The 16,159-nt window shown below is 30.6% G+C and overlaps 1 protein-coding gene across 1 annotated transcript in view; it reads left to right on the top strand.

Annotated features, from left to right (window-relative positions):
* The window catches only part of LOC143910069 (uncharacterized), a 68,604-nt gene that overhangs the window by 6,020 nt on the left and 46,425 nt on the right, over positions 1-16,159 (top strand). The window contains exon 2 of the mRNA XM_077428424.1: positions 13,669-13,904. Within this exon, the coding sequence (XP_077284550.1) occupies positions 13,669-13,904 (236 nt within the window). The remainder of the gene's footprint in view (positions 1-13,668; positions 13,905-16,159) is intronic.

The following is a 16,159-nucleotide window of genomic DNA, read 5'->3' as shown; positions in this document are numbered from 1 at the left end:
AGCGGGTAGCCTGGCTCGGCGAGGCAGGGATGAGCGGCATGTTGAAATTGATCGAGGCTGCTTGGCTCGATGTCGGGGGTCACCAGTTATGGGGGATGAACGAATGAGACGACTGGCATGTTAATGCACGTGTTTATTATATGACAGCTAAAGGCAGAGTGAGTAGTGGCTCTCCGAACCCAGCCGAGTTGGTTCCCACTCGCAGGAAGGCAACCAAACTCGACCATGTCGTATAAGCGAGCCGCCACAATATTAAAAAAATTGTTTTCCGATAATATTGTACACGGTTCGGTGATTACTGGTCACAAATTACTCGTCACAAAGTCACTAAAATCTCTATAACGGAACATCTGACAGCCGAAAAGTCCATCATTCTAACGATAACTATCATACTAACGAGAAGTTCAGTGCCAAATATTGTGCATTCGCGATTTTCATGGCAAAAATTGTCTTTGTGACCACCGCAATGTGACGAATAGTCCAATTACCATTTTACACACACAATATCTAATGTTGGTACGCGCACACACATTGGCAACACCGACATTCGAAAGCGGATTATCATAACTTTATACCTTGTTTGTAGACAGCCAAATGTTTTTGATTGAAAAAAGCAAATTAAAAAGCTTGAAAAAACTGTCATTTTTAATATGACGATTATAACAAAGCGCAATTTTTTATAATAAAGCTATAAATGTCGATAAAAGTAGCTTTTGGGGGGGGGGGTGTCCCCGTCGGTAGTCCAAAAATTATGGCAGCCCTATATGTTGTACTAGTGTAACCGATGAGATATCGTCGCATGGGTGTTGGCATATTAATTTATTAAATAAAAAAAAATTAAAAGAAATGTGTCGGTTCGATCCGCATGTAGAAAATGGTAAAAACTACCTACCAACCTACCAACATGTAAACAATATAAAAAACCAATACAAAAATTAATTAATTAAATAAATTTTCAATAGATGTTGGTAAATTCTCTGCCAAGAGAAAACATTGATAGGTATATATAGAATCTTTTTTCTTTTGTTACTATATTCGTACATACGTTTTGGCAGTGGTTTAGTTGTGACGTACATATGTATGTCGAATTGAAACGACTATTATAGTACGGCGAGCGTTATCTCAGACAAACAGACAAACAGACAGATAGACACACTGGCACTCAGATAGTATAACGATATGAGATATGAGATATAACGGTTCCGCGACAAATCTCTCACGGACCTAATTCTAACGATTCACGCGAAAAATCGCTCGTGGAATTATTCGTACATACAAAAATGTTATTTTTTACGTACGGGCTGGATTTACATATAACGTGCTGGATTTAAAATAAAACTTATTTCATATAATTCGAAATTCGAAATTTTGACAGTTGTATTTTTAACCGGTTTCTTGGATTCTAAAATTATAAAATAATAATACAATAACAACATTCAATACCGTTTGTGTTCTAGCTTTTTTTCTCGTTCTTTATTAAAATTCCCGTGAATTGGTGGTAGTGTAGCTATCGGGTGGGCAACGACCGTAGTATTTCCCTTATTTGGTCACAGGTTTGTTGTGTGTTGCTACAAGCTAAAAACCAGAAAAAATAATTATCTTCGTCTACATATCAGCGATGCAGAGGAACGTGCCGTTATAAAATACAAAAAGTACGCCCACAAATAAACTTTTTTTAGTCCATCCTCAATAGTAGAAATAACAAGATATTTTCAAAAAACTACTTCGTCTAGGTATAGGGCCGCGCCTAAGGGCCGGGCCGCAACGTGCAACTTTGTCGGCCGACTAGTTGGGTAACACGAAAAAATGTATGGAAATGTGTGCGACAAACAAGTTGATGGGTTTAGCATGTCCCATCTACCTGCATGCATTGGTCTGGTCGCCCTCAACCAAGTTGTTCGCGAGTTGAGCGGTGCGGCCCGGCCCTAAGAGTTCAGCCGCCTGTGTGCAAACTTAAATCGAACGCTTTTTAATTATATCAGCATTTGTATAAATCTAATATGATTCGGAGTATTATTTTGAAAATTTTAATCATAATAAAAATTAACCAAAGAACCAAAAGGTTTAGTTCTGAAGAGGACAAGACTGAACGTTTTTAAGTTCATTCCTGAAAATATAGTGTTTTTACCCCCAATCAGTGGTGTCACCCTAATGGTTTCCGGAAACCCGTTATTTAATCTAAACATTCATATAATTGTTGTCAAAATTATACAAATCTTGAAATTTGAATGAACTTTTATGTAATAGGGCCATGGACGAAAAAAAATTATATACTCGTATGTATATAAATTTTTTGACAAAAATTTGGAAACCCGTTGTTCCAAAATTGGGGTGACACCACTGCCCCCCATCAGACATCTAGGACATTGTTCTTTCGATGACCAACCAATACTCAAAAAAATGCAACTGGCAGTCGCAAAGATAATATAACATACATATATGTAGCTCTATGCGAATATAATTCTTTCAAATGATTTTCGACCGCCTTAGTATTTCTGCCGCCTGTGTGCGTTGCACGCATTTGTACATATAGGGAACACGGCCCTTTCTAGGTAAATATTTAAAAATTGTGCAAAAACCCAAAAGCCAAATTTTTTTTTCTCTTGTTATTTTCAATTTAAGGAGTTTTACAAATTAAACATTATTTTATGTACATATACAAATATATAATGCGAGTGTTTCATTTGAAGAGATTTACTTTATATCGTTTAATATATAAATAAAATGTGCCGCAGGTAAATATGTTACAAAAATATTCTTATTAGTAATATACTAAAAACAATTCTTATGTACCTGTGGTATTCAGTCTTTCAAAAAGTATTCGTTGAGGAGGTAGTGGCCTCGTGCTAAGAGTTTTATTGGTTGACTTCATTGACCTTTATCTAATGTCACCACCGAACTTTCGATTATTATGATTTTATTTTGGCAAATAAGGAGACTTAGATTAGTTGATTTTATTATTTCTGTACTTAAAAAAACAGGTATCTTTTTACAATATTATCATTATAGTGAGCATTTTGGATTATAGCCTTCACTGTGAAAACTTATGTATGTATATGTATGTATGTACAATACCAAATATAAAATCTTAATCAGGAATTTTCAAAAACATAAATTTTTGTGAGAACAATCTATTAGGACATTTTATTTACTTGCAATGAAATTAATAAAAAAATCTTAGAAATATTTAGCTCGTAGCAAAATCTAGAAAATTACATTTTAATTTTCAGAAATGATCATTAATTTGGTCTTCTTCATTTATTTTTTAAACATAACTAGTTGAACCCAGCATGCGTTGCAATGCCACAATAACGCATACAATTCCCGTTCCCGTTCCCGTTCCCGTTCCCACTTGTCGGAAAAACGCAGGCAGCGAACTCATTTGAAATGATTGCGTTGCAATGACACTCATTCCCGTTCCCGTTCCCGTTCTCGTTCCCGTTCCCACTTGTCGGAAAAACGCAGGCAGCGAACTCATTTGAAATTATTGCGTTGCGATGACACTCATTCCCGTTTCTGTGCCCGTTTTTGGGCGATTTTTTTTTCACAGTAATCTTCCCGGACATGCATACAACAAATGCTGAAAGTTTCATAATAATCGGTTCAGTGGTTTAGGAGCATATACGAGACACACAGGCAGACATTCATTTTTTATATACATATATAGAAGAAGACTAGCTGAACCCGGCATGCGTTGCAAGGCCAGAATAAGGCATGCAATTCCCGTTCCCGTTTCAAATGATGGTTGGAGCTCAACGCCGTGGAGTAACGTCTCTTCAACGCCGTCATAAACCAACCTGTTAACTTGGTTCCCAACGAACACATTTCCTTGACTACACAATGGAGCTTCATACTTTCGCGTCGGTAAAATCGTAATTACGAATATTATTATTAAGAGGTTTTTTACCGATTTTTTTTTCACAGTAATCTTCCCGGACATGCATACAACAAATCCTGAAAGTTCCATCGTAATCATTTGAGTGATTTAAGAGCCTATACGAGACAAACAGACATTCAATTTATTATCCGCAATATGATCGTGAGGACTGGCAACACTGGAAAACGCGCGAGTAGCGTTGAAAAATCGATAACGACTACTCGTTTCTATACTATTTTATTCCTTTTTTATTTCCCGATAAACAAAAATTTCCGTCTATATACAACATATAAAAACATTAAATAAACAACGAGCATTCCTTTTTTTTTTTAAATATTGAATACACCTATTATACATATTTACATACTTATTAGAAGACAGATATGCAGATAATAAAAACACATTCACTTGATAGTTGATACGTAACGGTCGATTTCTGCACGAATTATGTTCGCATATTTTTTTTCCCTATTTAAGTACAGCAAGCCGTGAATAGTCCTGCAAGTAGATATAATGTAATACATATTCATACAGAGAGAAAAGCGTTTCAAAAAAAGCAATTAATTCAACTTTTTATTTACTCGCCAAAAATTTGCATGGCCATTGAACTTGCGACTATGTCAACACTTTTTATTTTCATTATCGCACATTTTATTCAATTGCTTTTAAGCGATTAGGGATACTTGAACGTTATAAAACTTAGATACATATGCGATAAAATTGTAGCGTATTCATTGAATTTTTTCAAAAATATAATACATATATACCCAAAAATTACATAAACATACATACATATGTATATTATGGCGAATATTTTCAAAATATAAATAAAATATCAACTAAATTAACGACCATATTAATATTATATTACAATACATATTATATTTAAATACTTAATGCAGATTATGACAAAAAAAATCGCATATCTCAATATTCTTCCTCCTCTTCATTTTCTACATAATCCCATGTCCTTTTGGATCGAGGTTGAAGACCGTAAACCACTTATTTTTATTTTTGTCTATGCAATAAATGCACAAAGGAACTTTAATTTAGTCTTTCCGTTATTAAGTTAGTTCATATGGTTCGATATAGCTTATATTTACATGTTTTTTAACTTAAAATTTAGTGATTTAACCGTGATATTTAAAAAATACAAAGTTAAAGAAATAAACATTAGTAACTATGTACATATTAGTTAATCAAAAATTCACAATTATAACAAATATTTTATTAATCAGAATCTAGAATATATTGTTTCCTATTTGTACCTATAATAACTAATATTCAATTATTTTTTTAATACAAATAGGTATATATATAAAAATTACCTTTAAATAAATATGTGATATATACATAATATATTTATTATATGTACATATATCTTGTGCAAATCTGAATTTAATTAATAAAAATTTACAGATATTTTGCAACGTTTTAATGGACTACTAATGCAATGTTAATTTTTATCAATAAATTTTTACTGGAGTATACATACGTATGTACATAATATAAAGAAAAAATATATTATTGGTAAATAGTTAAAAGTTGAGCAGTCAATGGTCGATAGTACGAATTTGTATTATAACTTGTAAATCAAATTTAGCATTAATGCAGACCAATTTTATCGATTCTAAAGAATAAAGCCGCATTTGATTACTGTAGAAGTGTACTATTTAAATCTGGTAGTCATTTGGCTTTGACTTTTGAAAATTCTGGTTTTGACTCAAACTTCGGCCATTTTTGAAATAGGAATCCTTATTTTTTCTATTGTTCAAATCAAAGACAATTATAATTATAGTTAGACGATTGAGAAGATTTTTTTTGCAGAAAATAATTGTTTAAATTACATATTGGAAACACAAGCTTTGACGTCATTAGTATTATTCAAATAAGAGTCAGTGCTTTTAAAGGTATAATCTCAATTCCACGAAAAATACGCGCTTTCCACTAAAATATTGCAGTAATATAAAGTGGTAAAATTTTTGCAAGATTTAAGTTTGAATTTAGTTTAAATATTTTTTATTTACAAAAATAACTATAGAATTTCTTCATGATTTAAATCGGTTATTCTGCTAAATCGATAGAACCAAATATACGCAAGATGGAGATCCAGACTTCAAATGAAATTTGAGGTTATAAAGACATCCAATAATTATAATACAATTTGATTTGTACCTAAGCGTAAAAATAAATCGACAACAACCATGAGTTAATTAAGTTCGCATTTTAGCCTGTGGTTTAGTATGGCTCGGTGGTTGCGTTTATGTTTAGCACTGAGAGGTTACCGAGTTCGATTCCGTGCTGATTTTTAATGCTGCTGGTCAGACTTGGATATTTGTGACTCCTTTCCTATCAGATTTTGCCAATTTATCTGATTTCATTGTTGAAACGGTTCCTCTATCGAATTGGCAAAAACCATCCTACCGCTTGTCACAAATATTTGAATTTGATTTATGTACAATATGTAAAAATTTATGTACATGTCTAAATCCATAGATTAATTAATTGTTAATTTCAACCTCTCGAAATACAGCTATTTATATAATAAAAATTTAATTAATAATTGTCTAGGAAATCGCATTGGGGCTTATCTATTAGTCTTCCCTGGTCTATGTAAAAATCAAAAAATACAATAAAATGTTGAAGTAGAGAGAGATGGAAATTTTAAATGTTAAATTACGAAGAGGTTACACAGTGAAAAAGTTTGAAAAGTACTGGTATGGTTTGAATCAAGTACCAAAAAATTAAGCCCCGAAAGAAAAAATTGCACCCCAATTACTTATTATTACATATGTATATTATTTTCGTGTCAAACGAAGCTTATTTCAGCGTTTTGTTATACTAGTCATAAATCATATATCAAAACTGGAAATAACATATTAATATTTATATAAGAAATAATGTACATAAAATATAAATAATATCAAATATAATATATGTATTGCAATACACTACGTTTGATATTAACAGTAAATGTTAAAATTAATTATCTAAACCAATACATAATATAAAATCATTAATTTAAAAAAAATCAAACCTTATATATATATATACATAAATGAATGACTAGAATTATAATGCAAAAATATATAATTGTAAATACACACTATACATATATATCTAGATATATATTTACATATGTATGAATGATTATTATCTATTATCCATCATTCGATATTTTTCATAAACAAGAGATTTGCTACGTTTATTATACTTATGTACATATATAGAAATTTAACTCAATCATAAAAGTAGTTAAACATTGAAGCATTTTTTTAAAACATCATGTTACCTACCTGAGTTAAAATTATATTTTTTTAATTCTACTATCAAAAAGCTAAAAAAACTTGTAAAAATATACATAATATTAATGTTCTAGCCGTCAAATATTAAAAAGAAAGAAAAAACGTTATAATTTTAATTAATTAAGCACTCTAGCTTAGACCGTAAACTACAAATTTTTCTTAATTTTAACTTTTGAATTACAATCTTTCGAAAAATGTCAGGTAATTCGCCAAAGTTCATCGTAATTTTCTTGTTTCTTAAAGCGAAATACATACAAGAAATAACAAACTATGAAAATCATTAATATTAATATTTTATTTTACATATTGTATACAGGCACGTTGAAAGCGAAACCGGGCCCTTTTAATTATTCTAGTTTTTTAAAAAAAATGTTATCCTTTTTCGATATGATTAATAAGTTATTAATCATATCGAAAAAAATTAATAATAACACTGTTCGACACGAAAAATGGTTCAGAGACGAGATATGACTTTTCTTATAGAAACACGAATCTGGTAATAAAAAATGTTGATTGGCTCGTGATTCGGAGATATGTGTTTTTTAAATCGCGCGATTTTTCTATATCTTGGTGTTGTTCGGTCGATGTCTCAAAATCTGTCAATTTCCTGTTCAAAATTAATATTGGAACTATAGTCGGGTATTTTAGCTTTCATTTGTAGTACTTTTCATTGTTTGTTTATTTACCGTCTGCGTTTTTCCAACAAATTATCATTACTGTAATTTAATTTGATTAAGTATTAAGTACACTGAGCAACAAAAAATCACGTTTTTGAGTTACCAGAGCGGAGACTAGCCAATCTTTACTAAGTTTGACCCACTGAATTCGAATATGATATTGATTTTTGTTGGTGGGTGATCGTTTACGAGATATGAGCGTTTAAAAAAATCCTCGATTTTTACAGTTTTTTGGCTTTTGCGGTCTTTAACTCAAAATTTAGGATTGTTACGCTCAAAGTAAGTATTGGAATCAATATTCAGATATTTTTCCTATTAATTTTTATATTTCATTGTTTTAAAATACTTCTAATTAATTGTCTAGCGAATTTTAAAAGTCAAAAATATATATTTTTTTACGGATTTTTTGTCCGTGCTATTTTTTATTTATTTGGCAAATTTTTTATTTCACCACGTTTATAAGGATTGGTTTTCTATCTCAATATTTTTTTTTATCTAAACGTACTAACTCAAGCGGTAATTGCAATTTAAATGCTTTCGTTGTGTATATGGTTGTAGCGCGTAATATTTGGGTGCAAGCGAGATGGCATTTAATCCACCTCACAGAGTACAGCGGTCGGACTGAAAGCAATGAAATATAACAATAGGAAAAGTATGTGACTATTGATTCCAATACTCACTTTGAGCGTAACATTCCTAAATTTTGAGATAAAGACCGCAAAAGCCAAAAAACTGTAAAAATCAAGGATTTTTTTAAACGCTCATATCTCGTAAACGATCACCCACCAACAAAAATCAATATCATATTCGAATTCAGTGGGTCAAACTTAGTAAAGATTGGCTAGTCTCCGCTCTGGTATTTTTTTTTTGTTGCTCAGTGGTATTAATTTGAAACTGAAACATTCACTTATCGAGAAACGGCAACAGCAACGGGAGTTGCATGCTTTATTAATTATTATTTATTAACGCAATAAAAAATAAATTAATAAATTGGAATTGATATTTAATTTTCAAAGTTTTAGTATCGAACAAACCGACAAATGACGATTATAACAATTTCGAGTTAAATGAAGAAAAAAAATAGTGCATAAATTAGATGTCTCCGGTGTAATAAGATACGTGGAGAGTACAAATGTAGATAGTTGCATGAGAAAAAAAATAAAAAATAAAAAATAGATATGAAGAGATGCGCGTGCGCCGCTGGTGGGGTGGCACCTTTACACCTCACACACTAGCCACGCCCATTTTATGCCAGTCTGCTCATATTATATGATATGTACTCATATCATACCATATCATACCATACCATACTATACCAAACCATACCACACCACATCACTCTACACTTCCACTTGTATAAATTGCACAATTCATCACATATTATGTTTGTTGAAATAAAATATCTAGTATAATGTACCTTAGTTACATATACTAGACTTACATATGTCCTTTCGTATGAACTAAAATCTTCAATGAAATGCCTTTATACTATATTTTGAGTACTAGTTGGATTCATTTAAGCACCTACATACATATGTACCTGACCGAAACTTATCTGATAAACCTAATAGAAGCCTTGAAAAAATGTGTTGGTTGTAATTAAATACATATATATATAATATAGAAGTGGTCTTACCCGGCTTTTCTCGGTATTTGTAATATAATCCGCTTTGATTTTACTAAATTATGTTCACAATACATCTAATATCTATTTTAATAGCTACTGATCTACTGATCATTTTCCATTTTACAATTTGAATTTAATTTTGTTAGTAATCATAGTATTATAATATTCTAATGTTAATGTACAGCATAATAGGAAAAATAGCTCAAAAACTTATTTATAATTCTTATAAATGCTCATAATACATCTAATACATAATATTAATTAAAGATTTTCTAAAGTCGACGATCTAAAGCAGATTGTGTTTAGGTAATCTGTGTGTTATACCTGAAGGGTATAGACATTTTGTTGTATGTTTATTAGTGATTCTGTCATAGAATCTACTGGTTAGTTTGTTAGTAATGTCTGTAACTAGCGGAATATTATTTATGGCATGCAGTTTTTTCAAGTTAGTATACATATGGGTGTGTTATAAATTATTTTTAGGGATTTATTTTGTATTATTTGGAACTTGGAAAGGTTAGTATTCGATGCGTTATTCCATACAGGTGAAGCATATGTTAATAATGGTAATATGAGCGCGCGATATAATTTTATTTTATTTTGAGTTAATAAAGAACTATGGCGATTAAATATTGGGTATATTGAGGATATACCCCCCATCGCCTTGCATTTCGCTGCCTCAATGTGAGGTGCCCATCTCATTATTTTATCGAACTTCACTCCTAAATATTTTACTTATAATCTGCTTAAATATGGTTAATCTAATAGTAAACATCCATTTGTTTTTTTATTAAATTTATTTGAATGGAAAAAACAATATATCCAACGATCGTCATAGTAACTTTGATCTGTTTTCGAAGCTCCCACCCAAACCTTACATAGTTACAAAGTCTCTTTCGAAATTATATATTAGATACATAATTTATAAACCTCGTAAATCTAAAATTACATTTTTTAATGGCAGAATGAAAACTGTTTTATCGGCAGTATTTTAATACTTATGATTTTTAATGTTTTGCACACAGATGAATTTGGAATACAATAAAATATAGCATGGTTTTTTTAAAGTCACAATATGTATATTTGGTCACGATATGTATATCTGTAATAGGCATCACTTATAAAGACAACAGATTAAATGGTCAGCTTTTAATTAGCTTCCCACAATACAGTAATTTTTACGAAAATATAGGGATAACAATGTATGTATTATAGTTTAAAAAAAAGGCGAAGTGAAACTAATAAAAGTATTTGTAATGAACTGCTTAAGTATTTTTTGACAAACATTAGTCAAAAATTTGGTGACCTATATTACCTATAACATACTGATCACCTATGTATTTCCTGACTAAATAAATACAGGACATTTTTATTATAGTTTAGAAAAGTAACAATTTAAAATAATATTTGAGTCATACAATAAATAGTGTTAAAGCGTGTATTTGAAATATTGAAACATTTATATGTACATGTAAAAAGACTAAATCTGACTTATATTTCAAAATGAAAGTGCTTCACTTTCGAAGACAAACATGAAACATCATAATAGTCATCGCGTGTGTTCATTAACTCTAGTATTTAAAAGAAAATGAATAATATTTTTACACATATGTGTGTAATTTAACATGCGTATGTAATATATAAAGATATAGACTAAACAAATGAGTTATCTATCTTCCAAACCTACATACATACATTTACGATCTATAATATATTCGGAAATCTATATTTATTATATTAACGATATTTTAAACAATCCATTAAAAAATACATTTTTCTTCATATGTATATACATAGTTAGTAATATAATAATAAAAATACAGTAAAATTGTTTCCATGCATAGAATAATGCAAAGAAAATTGCATAAAATAGGCGCAACTAAACGAATACTTTTCTTTGCTTTATAGATGTTTTAAGTTAAATAATTCATTCCATATTTTAATTTAAAGTAGGCTTCTTTTATATAGTATGAAGAAAAGCATGTCAATTACTGAAAACCGATCAAACGTTAAACGAGCTTAATTAATTCTCAAACGGTTATTTGAATAAATAGAGTATGACGTTTTTCTTACCAGTAATAAAAGTCCGTTTTCAGTTATATTTCTAATACAATTACCCAACTGAAAATCAGATTAGAATAAACTCATGTTACGTTCTTTTGGGTTACCTCATCTAACCTTTAAATTCGAATATGTACATAGCTCATACATACGTACATACACAAATTGTATGTGAGCATATACATATGTACATATTATACACAATTACATGAGTCCGTACCAAGTTATTTGCACTTTCTTTTGAAATTTCAATTATTTCAGATTGCTATTTCAACGGACGATTCTATATACCACCAAGTATATGTACATAAAATGACTTATCAACCGATTTAACACCTTCGCTACTGAGCTCATTTTCTTGGCCGTTCAAAATCATTTTCATAAAAAAAATGTCATACCTATTTAACTCAGTAAAGTAAATATTGGTGCAAAATTTGGTAACACATTCAATTTTACAAGCATTTGAGTGAAAATAATCGAAAAATTTTAATATAAATATTATTCATAGTATAATTTTCAATAGTTAATATCTTAATCGTTGAAAGTTACATTTGCCCACACATTTATAAAGAAAACGTCCAGTATGAATCCAGTAAGTATTTCAATATGATTCTAATAAGATTCAATAGAAAAAAAATGTGAATCAAGTTTTATTTTAGAAATTCTAAAACTTTACACCTAAGACATTGAAACGGGTGTATCTTTTTTTGTTGTTTTCAAATAATAAATTTTAAATACCTGTTTTAGAATTACATACATATATAATTTGCGCAATTATTCACGTCACTTTAGTCAAATATTGTTTTTACGACTTATGAATTATTTATGAACTATTATATTAAGTACATCAATACCTTTGATACGTTCATTTATATTTAAAATGATGTTTTGGTTTGATTTTGTCTCAAAATAAGGTTACAATGAATAAATATTCACCAAATATTTATTCGATTCAAATTTTAAATTGTCAAACCTAGCAAACGCTCGGAATTAAACTCGAAAATTTCAATAGATATGTATATTCAATTAGAATTACATAATTGTATTGTATTTTATTGTGCTAAAACAACTGTAGTCGGCAATGCAAGTTTATATCTTTCAATATTATACAATCTTAAACCGTATACGGTTTTTGAAAGAAGTTGTAACATTTAACAGTTCCAATCTTTTTACTAACCTCTTCTTATTACAAACCTTTACTTTTATGTTTATTGACTTCCATCCATCCGAGCAACGCCAAGCAATTCATCTAGTATCTACAATATGAAGAAAAGTACCTATTTATATATTGGCCCCCTATCCAAACCTAAAGTTTTCTAAAAATATGTACATATAAAACTGCAAACTTTCTGAAACAGTTATTTTGCAATTTTTTCCAAAATTCAACCACTTGAATAATATTGAATAGTATACTATTATACATTAGATCAAATTGCAAAGATGTTGGTTTTAAGAATTGACTAAATTGAGTTATTAATGTTCCAGTTTTCAGATTTCAACAAAGGACATTGGTTTTATGGACATTACAAAAAAATGCTCCATTTTTTTAATTAAAAGTTTATCAAATCCTTTGCTAAATCACCTACTGAATTGTAAACGGGCAAAACACTAGTAAAAATAATAAAAACATCATTTTTTAGACTCGGTTCCCCTAATTAATTACAATATTTAAAGCGCTGCTTTTAACAATTACACAATTATTGTAGAGTGGATAAAAAAAAACTCGATATTTTATTTTATTTCATTTATATATTTATACCAGTAACATGTAAAATCAATGCGTCTTCTTGGTCAATTTGTATGTGTGTATTATGTATTTTTTTGAATCCATTATTACCCAAATTAAAAAGCAGAATCGAAAAAACCACGCAGATTAGACGCTCCGCCCCCAAAGTTCCCGTTCCCCGCAGGTTGGGTGTTAAAAAATTCGATTTTTTTTTTTTAATTTGCCGTAAGATCGCCATCAGTAGGCGTATAATATACTATATAGAAGCAGTGGAAGATGTGGGGTGAGTGGGGTGTGTGGGGTGTGTGGGGTGTGCGTGTAGTGTGGAAGTGGTAGGTCGCAGTGAGGTTGAAGTTAGAGGTTGGGTAGTCAGCAGTGAGTGATTGAGTTTGCAGTGCGAGTGCGACTGCAGTGCCGTCAACTCCTACACTCGCCTCGACTCCAATCCATTCCAATCCACTCCACTCTACTCCACTCCACTCTACGCCGCTCGACTCCGCTCGACTCCGACTCCGAGTGCGAGATGCCGACTCCGGGTGCGAGTCCAGGCCGGGCGCCAGGCTTCAGGTAGCAGGCATCAGACCACCGGGCACCAGACACCAGACACCAGACATCAGACATCAGACACCAGGTGAGCCACGCGACCGGAGACGAGTCTCGACTCAAGCGAAGTGAAGTGAAGTGAAGTGAAGTGAAGTGATCAGCAGCCGTCGGAGCTCGACCCGATACTTAGGCCTAATTTGCGCGCGCCTGACGCTATATTCGCATTCGCACATTCGCTCACTCACTCGCTCGCTCATCTCGTCGGATTCTTGTACGATTCTGCTTGCACTTTTTTCATTCCGATTTTTGGAATCGACGCACGCGGCTGTGAAAATTTATATTTCGACCGAATGGCGGCCATTTTTAAAAATTTACTTTTCGCCTGGGCGACGCCTGGTATGTTTTTTAAACTATATATTCGCATAATTAACACCCTTAGACTCGAACGGAACTAGGTATATATGTACATTTTCGCTAGTAGATATAAAACTATTGTTAAGTCAAACCACGCCTCCATTTGGGAATAGTACTGGCTCGTCTTTTATTTATATAATGTAACACATGTATGTAAAAAATATTTAATTATTTATTTTAACTGAAATACTGAAAAATTAAAATAGACAAGGCGATACCTGGTATGTTTTTAAACAATATATTCGTATGTATAGTTAACACCCTTAAAATCGAACGGAACTAGGTACATATGTATATAATACTTTCACTAGTAGATATAAAACTATTATTGAGTCAAACCACGCCTCCATTTGGGAATAGTATTGACTTGTCTCTTATTTATATAATGAAACACGTGTGTGTAAAAAATGTTTAATTATTTTTTTAACGAACTATTGAAACATTAAAATATCCTGGACGATGCCTGGTATATTTTTAAATAATATATTCGTATCATTAACACTCTTAGATTCGAACTGAACTAGGTATATACATATGTATATTTTCGTTAGTAGATATAAAACTATTGTTAAGTCAAACCACGCCTCCATTTGGGAATAGTACTGGCTTGTCTTTTATTTATATAATGTAACACATGCATGTAAAAAATATTTTATTATTTATTTTAACTGAAATACTGAAAAATTAAAATAGACAAGGCGATACTTGGTATGTTTATAATTAACACCCTTAGATTCGAACGGAACTAGGTATAAAACTATTATTAAGTCAAACCACGTCTCTATTTAGGAATAGTATTGACTTGTTTTTTATTTATATAATAATGAAACACGTGTGTGTAAAAAATGTTTAATTATTTTTTTAACGAACTATTGAAACATTAAAATATCCTGGACGATGCCTGGTATATTTTTAAATAATATATTCGTACTATTAACACTTAGATTCGAACAGAACTAGGTATATACATATGTATATTTTCGTTAGTAGATATAAAACTATTGTTAAGTCAAACCACGTCTCCATTTAGGAATAGTATTGACTTGTCTTTTATTTATATAATGAAACACGTGTATGTAAAAAATATTTAAATATTCTTTTAACGAACTATTGAAACATTAAAATAGCCTGGTCTATTTTAAACAATATATTCGTATCAAACACTCTTAGATTCGAACAGAACTAGGTATATATGTATAGTTTTGCTAGTAGATAAAAAAATATTTTTAAGTCAAACCACGCCTCCATTTTGGAATAGTATTGACTTGTATTTTATTGATATAATGAAACACGTGTATGTAAAAAATATTTAAATATTCTTTTAACGAACTATTGAAACATTAAAATAGCCTGGTCTATTTTAAACAATATATTCGTATCAAACACTCTTAGATTCGAACAGAACTAGGTATATATGTATAGTTTTGCTAGTAGATAAAAAAATATTTTTAAGTCAAACCACGCCTCCATTTTGGAATAGTATTGACTTGTATTTTATTGATATAATGAAACACGTGTATGTAAAAAATATTTAATTATTTTTTTAACGAACTATTAAAACATTAAAATAGCCTGGGCGATGCCTGGTATTTTTTTTTAAATATAATCGAATCATTAACTCTTAGACTCGAACGGAACTACGTACATATATAATATGTATACTCTCGCTAGTAGATATAAAACTATTGTAAGTCAAACTACTCCTCCATTTGGGAATAGTACTGACTTGTCTTTTATTTATATAATGAAACACGTGTATGTAAAGAATATTATTTTTTTTTTTTTAACTGAACTATTGAAAAATTAAAATAGCCTGGGTGATGCTTGGTATGTTTTTAAACAATATATTCGTATTATTCACACTCTTAGACTCGTACGGAACTACATAGGTATATATGTATACTTTCGCTAGTAGATAGAAAATTATTT

The sequence above is a fragment of the Arctopsyche grandis genome, chromosome 3 (genome assembly GCF_051622035.1).
Source record: "Arctopsyche grandis isolate Sample6627 chromosome 3, ASM5162203v2, whole genome shotgun sequence".
In the NCBI taxonomy this organism is placed as follows: domain Eukaryota; kingdom Metazoa; phylum Arthropoda; class Insecta; order Trichoptera; family Hydropsychidae; genus Arctopsyche; species Arctopsyche grandis.
Note: the sequence above shows the minus strand (reverse complement) of the source record. Positions and strands in the feature narration are given on the sequence as shown.